This window comes from Bison bison, unplaced genomic scaffold (genome assembly GCF_000754665.1).
Source record: "Bison bison bison isolate TAMUID 2011002044 unplaced genomic scaffold, Bison_UMD1.0 scf7180017864383, whole genome shotgun sequence".
Lineage (NCBI taxonomy): Eukaryota > Metazoa > Chordata > Mammalia > Artiodactyla > Bovidae > Bison > Bison bison.
Window position 1 is genome coordinate 3,970,344 of NW_011494955.1, and position 13,523 is coordinate 3,983,866.

Consider the following 13,523-nt stretch of genomic DNA (forward strand, 5'->3'; position numbering starts at 1 on the left):
ATACATGTGAAAACTTCTTAAAATAAAAAAAACATTGTTCTTTTGATAGTTGTTATCTTTTGTAATTCGTCAGTATCTTATCATCCTCTACTTTGACTGTTACCTCTTTGGAGACAGAAACATGTATGTATTCATTCATTCAACATTGAACTTTTTTGAATATTTCTAATGGGTCAAAATGTCAGACCTCTTGGGATACAAAGAGACAGACGCATAAACAGATTATTATAATACATGTGGTAAACACATGATAGAGTAATAAGCTTAGGATATTATGGAATTTGGGGAAATGGCACATAATGGCAATAGGGAAGATCAGGAAAAGCTTTCCTCAGGGGGAAAAAATAAAAACTAATTAAGTCAGTAATGTTTTTGAGCTGTAAGTAACAGAATCCCTGACTAAGGATGGTTGAAACGAAAGAGTTATTCATTGCTCACCTAACAAAAAGGCCAGAGGCAGGTGTACTCAGGGCTGTTCTAGTAACTTAATGTCCTCAAAGATAGGGTTTTACTTATCTTCCTCCTCTATAATTCTTGGTGTGTTGTCTTTTTGGTCCCATGGTTATCACCTCAGGGTTGCCAAAGATGACACTAGCTCTAAGCATCACATAACACATCAAGGCGGGAAGAGAAATTTTAATCCCAGTCACCCCTATTGGAAACAGGAAGAAAGGGTACTGGGGGAATAGGGAGGTTTCTGTTTGTATATATTTTTAATTTAAAAAATTTATGAGATCAAGTAAAAGAGGCAATATGTTATTGGTCCTGAATTTTTTCACATATTGTTCCTTCTGCCTGGCATCCATGGTCTCTTTAAACTGTCTCACATATTGTATCTCAGTGCCTCATTTATAGTACCTGGCACATGCTGCTGCTTCTGCTGCTAAGTCGCGTCAGTCGTGTCCCACTCTGTGCGACCCCACAGACGGCAGCCCACCAGGCTTCCCCGTCCCTGGGATTCTCCAGGTAAGAACACTGGAGTGGGTTGCCATTTCCTTCTCCAGTGCATGAAAGTGAAAAGTGAAAGTGAAGTTGCTCAGTCGTGCCCGACTCCTAGAGACCCCATGGACTGCAGCCTACCAGGCTCCTCCGCCCATGGGATTTTCCAGGCAAGAGTACTGGAGTGGGTGCCATTGTCTTCTCCCAGTACCTGGCACATAGTAAGTAGTAAATATTTTTGAAAGTAAAGCAGGCAGAGCAAAAACAGAAGCAGTTGAACACAATAGGCAGCTAACCTCCCTAAAATATATTGTCTAAAATCAGGGAAGGTAAGTAATAAGGTAATTAAAATACATGGTAGGTGCAAGGATAGTGTTAATTACAAGATACTAGTGAGACTATGCTCAAAATACTTCAAGCTAGGCTTCAGCAGGGCGTGAACCCAGAACTTCCAGATGTACAAGCTGAGATTAGAAAAAGCAGAGCAACCAGAGATCAAATTACTAACATTCATTGGATCATAGAGAAAGCAAAAGAATTCCAGAAAAACATCTGCTTCTGCTTCATTGACTACATAAAAGTCTTTGACTGTGTGGATCACAACAAACTGGAAAATTTCCAAAGAGATGGGAATAACAGACCACCTTATTTGTCTCCTCAGAAACCTATATGTGGGTCAAGAAATAACAAACCCAGACATGGAGCAATGGGCTGGTTCAAAATTGGGAAAAGAGTATGACAAGGCTGTATATTGTCACCTTGCTTATTTAACTTACATACAGAATTATGCAGAGTAGATCATGTGAAATGCTGGGGTGGATGACTCACAGACTGGAATCAAGATTGCCAGGAGAAGTTATCAACAACCTCAGATACATAGATGATACCCCTCTACTGGCAGAAAGTGAAGAAAAACTAAAGAGCTTCTTGATGTGGGTGAAAGAGGAGACTGAAAAAGATGATTTGAAATTCAACATTCAAAAAACTAAGATCACGGCATCTGATTCTGTCCCTTCATGGTAAATAGAAGGAGAAAAAGTGGAAACAGTGACAGATTTTATTTACTTGGGCCCCAAAATCACTGTGGATGGTGACTGCAGACATGAAGTTAAAAGACACTTGCTCCATGGAAGGAAAACTATGACAAATCTAGGTGCAGTGTATTAAAAAAGCAGACGCATCACTGCCAACAAAGATGTGTATAGTCAAAGCTATTATTTTTCCAGTAATCATATATAGATGTGAGAGTTGGACCATAAAGAAGGCTGAGCACCGAAGAACTGATGCTTTCAAATTGTAGTGCTGGAGAAGACTCTTGAGGGTCCCTCGGACTTCAAGGAAATCAAACCAGTCAATCTTAAAGGAGATCAACCCTGAATATTCATTGGAAGGACTGATGCTGAAGTTGAAGCTCCAATACTTTGACTACCTGATGCAAAGAGCCAACTCATTGGAAAAGACCCTGATTCTGGGAAAGATTGAAGGCAAAAGGCAGAGGAGGCAGCAGAGGATGAGATGGTTAGAGAGCATCACCAACTCAATGGACATGAATTTGAGCAAACTCCAGGAGATAGGAGGACAGAGGAGACTGGTGTGCTACAGTCTGTGAGGTTGCAAAGAGTCAGACACAACTTAGTGACTGAACAGCAGCAACAAGATTACATAATATTTTTGCTATTATTTTACTTTATTATAGTAAAATTTTAAGTGTCTTATTTCATGGTATCATGAAAATAAGTAAATAAACATAAATAAACAAACTTATGAGTTAATGCTGTTTCTTCTTACCCCAGGACTTGGATTTCACCAGAATAAATGAGACTGCTGCCACAAATTCTTTCAGGTTACAAAGTTCAGTTTTCTAAATTCTTAGTTTAGAACATTAAATAATTCTCTTTCCTGAAAGAGCTAATGCAGACTCTAAAACTCTTTAGTTCCACGGGATGATTTCCAATGATAGGTTAAAATCTGGTTTAACAGAATTTGGAAACATGGAACCACATGACCACCTTACCTATTGTTTCCAAGTGTCTTCAGTGTATCCTGGGATATAAGCCCTGAATTTACTTCAGATTGGGCCTAGATATGACAATTGAATTTAAGGTCATGTTGCTGAAGCATGAAGTGAGCAAAGCATTTTACAGTGGTCTTTCTGGTATTTTCAGTAATAAATCCCTAAGTGGAATTCAAAAATGGACCTTTCTAGTGTTAGATTAAGTTTTGCCATATTATAACTGTTTTTTGCCTGTTTGTTTATATTATTCCAATAGGCCCATGAAAAGAACCACCAAAAGACTAAGGCTGAATTTATGGGTACTTTTTTATAACTGGTGTGAGTTTGATGTCACACCAAGAACCTACTTTTGGTAACTCCCTGGTGCTGTAAGTCAAGTTAAGGAAACAAAAGGTATGTGACCAAAGGCTCAATTATCAGAGTTCTCCCAGTCCTTAACTTACCTTGATTGAATACATGTAAGAGATCTTATGAAGGCTGACTGAACATCTAACTGAAGCAGCATAGGAATATCTGGGTACCCACCCAGCTGGGCCCAGAATGGATGCATTGATGTCTTCTCTGTTATTGGGTAACTCGAAGTGGATAGATCTGCATTCCAGATGGCTTGCAGTTGGTCGTCTTTTCTAGAGAATCAGAGAGCACTCCTTAAGCGTCAAACTCTCCTGAGCTCCAAAGTCATTCAAGATGTAATTCCTACTATCCTTCCTTCTCTTCACCACCACCCTGTCCTATAGAGCTCCCCCTGGCACTGAGGAACTTTACTTATGATCACTTCAACTAAGAGATGGATTATAATAGTAGAATCTGCAGAAATAGCTTTTTTTTTCCTTGAAAGTTGCCTTTCCATGACTTTATCTACTAATACATTTTAAACAACTTTCTTAGCTTCATAGAGTATACATTCCATATTCAGGCTATTGCCCTACCTCCACAACAATCTTTTTCTTTCCCAAAGTTTCTACCTTTTTTTTTTTAAGAAAATGTTTCTAAGTTTCTTTATTGTGTATATTGAAATAATTTGTTTCTTACTAACGAAGAATCAACTTCATTTTTAAAAGGAACTCAAAACTAGATGTTAAATTTTTAAGTAGAAATAAGCCTTTTGCAGACTAGCTAAGAAGATTAATACTTGCACCACCATTATCCATTGCACCGTATCATAATTGTGGAGAAGGGGAATCTCTTGGGCAGAAAAAAAAGTATTAGGTTCCATTTATTATCCAAAGAAAGTTTAACGTAACTCTTTCCTACCACACACCTAAATTTATTGAGAATGTTATACTCCCTGTTGTCTTCTTTCAGTAGCTTTGGGCATGGCTGTTGAACAGATTTGGTAGAGGCAGGTTTTTGCTTTTTTTCAATGACCAAAGGGATAGGTTGATCGAGATTCAATTTATATGTCTCTTGAAGCTAAAATAAATAAGTCAGAAAAAGGAAATCATGAAAAGAAAGGGCTGAAGTCTTTAGGATGATCTTCTGATCTGGCCCTAGCTAAACTATGACATATTTCCTCTTCCAAATTCTCTTTCTCCACGCCTTTTCTCCCTTCCTCCAACCACTCCTCAATCTGTACCCACCTCCAACACACAGTTTCAGAGTTAGTGGCTATTAATATATAAAGACCCTGGTCCTGCTTTAAGTTCTAGTTTTAGTTCTCTCATTTCCTAGCTTTGTGACTTTGGGTTAGTTGCCGATTTTATCAGCACTTCTTTCTTCTCATTTCTAAAACAAGAATAATAATACAAGGTTGTTGTGAGAGTTGTATAATATGTTTGGAAAACTTCACAAATTGTGAAGAAGCACTGTGCAAATGTAATGATAGCTAACATTAACTGTCAGATCTTTCTATATGTTAACTTGCCTGCAGTGTGGGAGACCTGAGTTCAATCCCTGGGTCAGGAAGATCCCCTGGGGAAGGAAGTGACAACCCACTCCAGTATTCTTACCTGGAAAATCCCATGGACGGAGAAGCCTGTGGGGCTACAGTCCATAGGGTTGAAAAGAGTCGGACACGACTGAGCAACTTCACTTTCATTTAATATTTACAGTCTTATGAGATAGGTGCTATTATTATCCTTGCCTTACATATGGGAATATGAAGCTCAGAAAATTTAAGTGGCTTGCCCAAGGTCTCTTAGCTAGTATGTAGTAAAGCCAATCTGGTAGCAGAACCAACTTCTTGACCACCATTCTGATTCAGTGTAAGGTATTTATGCATTTCTACCCTTTTATTCCTTTTGTTTTTCCCTCTCCTTTCTTAATACCTTCATACCTACTTCATTATCTAGATTCTAGCTTTTCTGACCCCAGACCTTTAATCATCTTTTGAAATGCCCTAGACATCATCATTCCTGTTAGACAGCTCATGACGTTGCCAATTCACTTACTCCATCTACATTGGTCATACTTTCCAAACCCACAATTGTCAAAAATATTCATTTTTAAGGTGAGAGAATTTTAATATTTATATATTGTAACTTATAATGTAATTTCTGGAGAGTTCCCTGATTGCCTAGTGGTTAGAATTCTAGGCTTTCATTCCAGGCCTGGGTTCAATCCCTGGTTGAGAAACATATCCTGCAGGCTGTGTGGCACGACCAAAAAAAAAAGTAACTTCTAAAAAATTCACAACATGCATGTCTATAATGAGAAGTTTCTCTGTACCTTCTAGAGTAGTAAGTAAGCTAATCTTATTAATTAATTACTTTAGTGAAACAGAATGATGTATAAATAGAAAATATTCCTAGAACTCCAAAAACATTCCAGAGCGGCATGTTGGAGAAAGTAAGGGCAGCATGTAATTCCAGAGCAAAGAACTCTAATCTCAGCTCTGTAACTTTGGAAGGTCACTATCACTTCCAAAAGCAATACTGACGGTTATCAGAATGAATGCGCCCATTCACACTGGGTGAATGTCAGAGTTTAACAGGATCTTCTGTGCCTGGTACTCTGTAAGCAAGTTAATTAACTCTTATCTCCTTTTTTGTAAATGCTTGATATTAAAACTTGCTTTCTAATAGTTTTGAGGAAAGAAGTAAACACCAAGAATCATTTGGAGAGCAATGACTTCAAGAGTTTTCATATCTAGAGGCTGGTAAATGTGGGTTGACTAGGAAGGAGTTGAGCATTTCTGGAAGTCTCTCCCATTCTTACAGGCTTCCAGGTGGCACAGTGGTAAAGAATCTGCCTGCCAGTGCAGGAGATGCAAGAGATGTGAGTTCAGTCCCTGGGTTGGGTAGATCCCCTGGAGTAAGAGATGGCCATCCACTCCAGTATGCTTTCCTGGGAAATCCCATGGACAGAGGAGCCTGGCAAGCTATAGTCCATAGGGTTGCATAAGAGTTGACATGACTGAGCAACTAAACACCACCATCAATAGATATAATTAAGTTAAGGATCTCAAGATGAGATCATCCTGGTTTAATCAGATGGGTCCTAAATCCAATGATACATTGGCTTTATAATAGGAAAGAACAAAAAACACACTGGGCAGAAGGCCACGGAAAAGACAGAGGCAGAGACTGGAGTTATGCAACGACAAGCCAAGGAATGCCAAGGATTGTCTATAGCCACCAGAGTCTAGAAGAGAAGCTTGGAACAAATTTCTCCCTCAGAGCATCTGGAAGGAACCAAAATGTAAGAGAATACATTTCTGTTGTTTTTAAGCCATGAAATTTGTAATATGTTAACAGCAGCACAGGGAACTAATATACCTGGTATCTCTAGGGAATTGTTATTAATATTTTCAAAACTTGCCCCTTTCACTTTTCTTACAACAGACTGGGGAGAAGAAATAGAAAACAGATTACCTGGCTGAATAAGTACATCATTTTCCTTAGGCACTGATTCCGTTTCTGCTCTAGAGAATTCTGCTTCTCTGTCCAGATCTGCATTATCTTTTTTTGATAATCATCAATTCTCTTCAGCATTATGTAGAGGTTCTGGGTCTCATAACTTCTTCCAGTAATCTGGATGGCTTGTAATCGTTTAATTATGTTGTTTCTTGGAAAAATTAACAAGAATTAGGTTGATAAAATTACTGACACTAACTCAGCAAACCTGGCCTCAGTTACTTTCCATTCTCACCTCATCCTTAGTAAGCAGAGATGGTAGAGGGGTGGCAGGCTTGCTTAATGTGACCATCATCTAGTTCCCTATATGACTAAACTTTCAAAACTCTATATGACTGTCAAATTTTTAACTCCGCACAGAGTTTTTAGTGTTACAGTAGTATTGCTTATTATTTTTTAAAGAAAGTGAAGTTGCTCAGTCATGTCCAACTCTTTGTGACCCCATGGACTGTAGCCTACCAGGATGGAAAATCTGTCCATGGGATTTTCCAGGCAAGAGTACTAGAGTGGGTTGGCATTGCCTTCTTTTAAAATACAGTAATATTTTGGTAGTGATATATATAAGACATATAGAAGGTATTTAATACCTTGAAAAAGACTGTCCTTGCCTTCAAAGCACTTACAAGCCAGGTTAGAAGACTCATAAAAATTAACTGTGTCAGAGAGAGAATGAAATAAATGCTAAATAGCAGTTGATCTGTTTGAGCAAAAAGGAAAACATAATTAATTCTAACAAGAGGAATAAAGAAGGCTCCATAGGAAAATGCTAAATATGGAGGATGTAGTACTCTCTGTTTTTTGTGCCACAACATTTGGGCCTAGATAGTTTTTTTGCCATCCCCATTCTACAGGAGAGGAAAAGGAATCTGAACAAGTTTTCAAAAGTCACATAATTAATTAATAACAGATTTGGGAAGCAAACCCAGATCTTTCTTCCCACAATAACAATATTTCTCAAAGTGTGGACCCTAATCACCTGGACTGATTCATCTTGTGGGGAGGAGGGAGAGTGGTACTTGTTGAATATGCAGATTCCAGGGTACCTCCCCAGACCTTTTGAATAAAAAAGCTTGGTGGTAGGCTTCAGGATCTGTATTTAAACAAAATCTTAGGTAAACCTTACAGCCACTAAAGTCTGAGAAAAAGGGGATGAAGAATTCCAGATTGAGGGAATACTATAAATACCGGCAAAACAATGAAAGTTATATTTTGGGAGTGGTGAATAGTATGGAACTTTTAAAACCGCAGATACGTGAAAGGATACATATTGGGGGATAAGACTGAAACAGCTGGATTATGAAAGGCTTTAAAAAAAAGGTATGTTGTGGAGTTTGGATTTAGGGGAAGGTAGGCAATGGGAACACACTGAAGATGTTTTTCTAAATAAATGTGTTTTTCATATATAGAGGGGCTTCCCCAGTGGCTCAGTGGTAAAGAATCTGCTTGCAAGCAGGAGCTGCAGGAGATGCATGCTCAGTCCCTAGGAGGGGAAGAGCCTCTGGAGGAGGGCATGGCAACCCACTCCGGTGTTCTTGCCTAGAGAATCCCAGGGACAGAGGAGCCTGGCGGGTAGGGAAGAGTCAGGCCAGAAATGACTGAAGTGACTTAGTGCAACACATATACATATATAGAGAGATTGTGGGGGGAAGGGAATAATGTTTAGGTCTCCTTTATGGGTTATAATTAATAGCATAGAATGTACTGTATATATGGGTCATTTAATAAATATATTAGCTTTCTAAGTTATTTCATTTAAAATTAATTTTCCAATAGCCTTAGCATTTTTTTTCATATCCCATAGGTGATTTTTATTTTTCTACTTCTATGATCATATTTATTACATGTGTTTTTTTTCCAGTTTTCTTATTGAAAAGTATAGTTGATCTACAATGTTGTGTCACAGCAAAGTGATTCAGTTATTTATAAATATACATGTGTATAAATAGTATAAATATTATAAATGTATGTACAGTCTCTTTCTGATTCTTTTCCGTTATAGGTTATTGCAAGATATAAGCATAGTTCCCTGTGACTACATGTGTTTTTAATCACATGGAATCATACACATGCATCTCCTGCATCATTTCTCCATGCGTTACCAAATTCCTATCACATCCATTCCTATAAATAAAGGTGTTCTCAATTAACCAGTTGGGTAGCATTCTAATAACCATATTTCATATGTATTTGAGATATAAGTGACTGTGTATATTTATAATTGAGGTATTTTATATTTATATAAAATTGAGATATAAATTTAAACTAAGTTTAAGGTGTATAATGTGTTGATTTGATGATACATTTATATACTGCAATATGATTACCACTGTAGTGTTAGCTAATCACATAATCATCATTTCTTTCCTGTGATAAGAAAAATTAAGATCTGGTCTCTTAGCAACTTTGAAGTCTACAAGCATAGTTTTGTTTTGTTTTTTTTTGCTGCACTGGCTCTTCATTGCAGTACATGGGTTCTTGGTTGCAGAGCATGAGATTCTCTAGTTGCGGAGCACTGGCTTAGTTTCCCCTCTGCAAGTGGAATCTTAGTTCCTGGACCAGGGATTGAACCTGTGTTCCCTGCATTGGAAGGTGGATTCTTAAACACTGGACCACCAGGGAAGTCCCCATAAATACAGTGTTGTTGACTATAATCACTATGCTATGTATTAGATCTTCCCAATAAGTCTTATTTTCCACGTCAAATCTTTCCTGCCATTTTTCTCTCTATTCACACAGTCTTTTAGACTTTTCCCATAGTTTTTCCTTATTGAAATTATATGTCCCTACTTTGAAAAGTTTGCAGTTTCATTTCAAACTTAGAAATTTTATTGTTTATGTGTTTTAAAATATAATTCAATATCTAATCACCCACTCCAATAGCAACCACTGAGGTGTCTCATTATTTAAAATTTTCTATCTAGAAACACTTTTGTTCATTTCTTTCTACCGCTTGTTCCCACTCTTTTAGCAAATTGTACTTATATTGGTAAAATACTGCCCTCATTCTAATAAATATTTTATAGTATTTGATATAGAATTATGATTCAAAGGAAGGTGCTTTAACATTTACTGAGCATCTACTATGCATCAATCATTGTGCTGGAGATGTTTCTATTTTAAAATTTATGTTAAATAAAACATTTTAATAGTTTAAAATATATTATTTCATTTAACCATCACAATCATTCTTTGAAGTATATATCATTACATCATCAGTTTTACAAATTTGAGTCAGCATATTAAAATCTTAGAGACGTTCAGAACTAGAAATTTGAACCAAGCTCTTCCTGACATTAAAGAGAAAATATGACTAAGATTTGGATATAAAACTATTACTACCCTCCTACACTGTCAATGGGGATGTAAATTGGTATAGACGCTATAGGCATTATGGAGAACAATATGGAGTTTTCTTAAAAAACTAGAAAGAGTTACCACATGATCCTACAATCCCACTCCTGGGCATATATCCAGAGAAAACTCTAATTTGAAAAGATACATGCACCCAGTGTTTATAGCAGCACTGTTTGTAGTAACCAAGACACGGAAGCAACCTAAATGTTCATTAACAGATGAATGGATAAAGATGTGGTGTGTGTGTGTATATATATACATATACACATATATATATGAATATTACCCAGCCATAAAAAATGAAATGCCATTTGCAGCATTTGGATGGACCTAGATAGAGATTATCATATTAAGTGAAATAAGTCAGACACAGAGAGATAAATATCATATGATATCATTTATATTTGGAATCTAAAAAAATAATACAGGGAATTTCCTGGTAGTCCAGAGATTAGGATTCTGTGCTTCTACTACAAAGGGCATGGATTTGACTCCTAGTCAGAGAAGGCCAAAAAAAGAAAACAGATACAAATAAACTTATTTACAAAATAGAAATAGACTCACAGACGTAGAAAATAAACTTATGGCTACTAAAAGGGTAACCAGGGGGTGGGGGAGATAAATTAGGAGTTTGGGATTAACATATACACATTTACACATATATACACATATACACATTTGCCAACAAAGGTCCATCTAGTCAGAGCTATGGTTTTTCCAGTAGTCATGTGTGAATGTGAGGGTTGAACTAAAAAGAAAGCTGAGCACCAAAGAACTGATGCTTTTGAACTGTGGTGTTGGGGAGGACTCTTGAGAGTCCCTTGGACAGCAAGGAGATCCAACCAGTCCATCCTAAAGGAAATCAGTCCTGAATATTTATTGGAAGGACTGATGCTGAAGCTGAAACTCCAATACTTTGGCCACCCGATGCGAAGAACTGACTCATTTGTAAAGACCCTGATGCTGGGAAAGATTGAAGGCAGGAGGAGAAGGAGATGACAGAAGATGAGATGGTTGGATGGCATCACCAACTCAATGGACATGAGTTAGAGTAAGCTCTGGGAGTTGGTGATGGACAGGGGAGCCTGGAGTGCTGCAGTTCATGGGGTCACAAAGACTCGAACATGACTGAGTGACTGAACTGAACTACACACATTACTATTTATGAAACAGGTCAACAAGGACCTGTACAGCACAGGAAACTATACTCAGTTTCTTGTAATAACCTATAATGGAAAAGAATCTGAAAAAGAATATATATATATATATATATATATGTATAACTGAATCACTCTACAATTAGTGCAACATTTTGAATTAACTATATTTCTGTTTTTAATAAATAAAAAGTTTATTGCTAAAGAGTGCTAACCAACATCTGAGCTGGGAGTAGTTTTGCCTCAGAGCTGATGACTGCTGACTGATTAGGTAGTAGCTGCTGAAGATTTGGGTTGGCTTTGGTGATTCTTTTTTTAAATAATTTTATTTATTTATTTATGGCGTGTTGAGTCTCCGTTGCTGCGTGGGCTTTTCTCTAGTTGCAGCAACGGGGGCTGCTCTCTAGCTGGAGTGCGTGGGTTTCTCACTGCAGCGGCTTCTCTTGTTGCAGAGCATGGGCTCTAGGTGCTGGGCTCCAGGAGTTGTGGCACATGGGCTCAGTAGTTGCAGCTCCCAGACTCTAGAGCACAGGCTCAATAGTTGTGGTGCATGGGCTTAGTTGCTGCAAGGAACGTGGGACTTACTGGATCAAGGATCAAACCCATGTTTCTTGCATTGGCAGGTGGATTCTTTACCACCGAACTATCAGGGAAGCCCTGGCGATTTCTTAACATAAGACAACAATGAAGTTTGCCATATCATTGACTTGTCCTTTTATGGATGTCCTTTTATGGATGTCTTTTATGGATGATTTCTCTGTAGTGTGCAATGCTATTTGGTAGCATTTTACCCACAGTAGAATTTTTTTTTAAATTGGAGTCAGTCCTCTCAAACCCTACTACTACTTTATCAATGAAGTTTATGTAATATTCTACATCCTTTGTTGTTATTTCAGCAATCTTGTCAGCACCTTCATCAGAAATAGATTCCATCTCAGGAAAGCACTTTCTTTGCTCATCCATAATGCAGCTCCTCATCTGTTCAAGTTTCATCATGAGATTCCAGCAATCCAGTCACATCACTAGGCTCCACTTTTAATTCTAGTTCTCTTGCTATTCCCACCACATCTGCAGTTACTTCTTCCTCTGAAGTCTTGAACACCTCAAAGTCATCCATGAAGGCTGGAATCATCTTCTCAACTCCGGTTCATGTTGATATTTTGCCTTCTTTCTATGAATCATGAATGATCTTTTAAACAAAATATTTATTTTGGCTGCATTGAATCTTAGTTGCAGCAGGCAGGATCTTTGTTAGTGTATGGACTCTCTAGTTGTGACACGTGGGCTCAATAGTGGCGATACGCAGGCTCAGTTGCTCTGCAGTGGGATCTTAGTTCCCTGACCAGGGATCAAAGCTGCGTCCCCTGCATTGCAAGGTGGATTCTTAACCACTGGACTGCCAGGCGAATCCTATGAGTGACCTTAATGGTATCTAGAAAGGTGAATGCTTTCCAGAAGGTTTTCAATTGACTTTGCCCAGATCCATCAAAGAAATCATTATCTATGGCAGCTACTGTATAACCTTATGAAATGTATAATAAGACTTAAATATCTTGAAAGGTAGAATTACTCCTTGATCCGTGGGTTGCAGAGTGAATACTGTGTTGGCAGGCATGAAAACATCATAAAACCATTCTGCATCTTCATTAGAGCTCTTGGGTGACCAGGCACATTGTCAATGAGGAGTAATATTTTAATAATCTTTTATAAAAATAATCTTTTTTTCTGAGCAGAATGCTCAACATTCTGCTCAGAAAAATATTTCGTAGACCATGTTGTCAGCAGTTGTGCTGTCATCTAAGCTTTGTTGTTTCATTGATAGAACATAGGGAGAGTGGAATTAGCATAATTCTGAAAAGCCAAAGGATTTTTGAAGTGGCTAATGAGTGTTGGCTTCAAATAAAGGTCACCAGCTGCATTAGTCTCTACCAAGGAAGTCAGCCTGTCTGAAGCTCTGAATCCTTGAAACCAGGCATTGACTAATCCTCTGTAGCTATGAAAATCCTAGATGGCATATTCTTCCTATATAGACTGTTTTATATATATTGAAAATATGTTTTTTTTTAGTGTCAGTTCAGTTCAGTTCAGTCACTCAGTCATGTCCGACTCTTTGCGACCCCATGGACTGCAGCATGCCAGGCCTCCCTGTCCATCACCAACTCCTGGAGTTCACTCAAACTCATGTCCATCGAGTCAGTGATGGAC

The 13,523-nt window shown here is 37.9% G+C and overlaps 1 protein-coding gene across 1 annotated transcript in view; it reads right to left on the reverse strand.

Annotated features, from left to right (window-relative positions):
• Positions 1 to 13,523, reverse strand: part of FAM186A (family with sequence similarity 186, member A) — an 85,127-nt gene that overhangs the window by 3,839 nt on the left and 67,765 nt on the right. The window contains exons 9-11 of the mRNA XM_010858073.1: positions 6,766 to 6,958; positions 4,215 to 4,366; positions 3,397 to 3,579 (exon numbers count right to left, since the gene is read on the reverse strand). Of these exons, the coding sequence (XP_010856375.1) occupies positions 3,397 to 3,579; positions 4,215 to 4,366; positions 6,766 to 6,958 (528 nt within the window). The remainder of the gene's footprint in view (positions 1 to 3,396; positions 3,580 to 4,214; positions 4,367 to 6,765; positions 6,959 to 13,523) is intronic.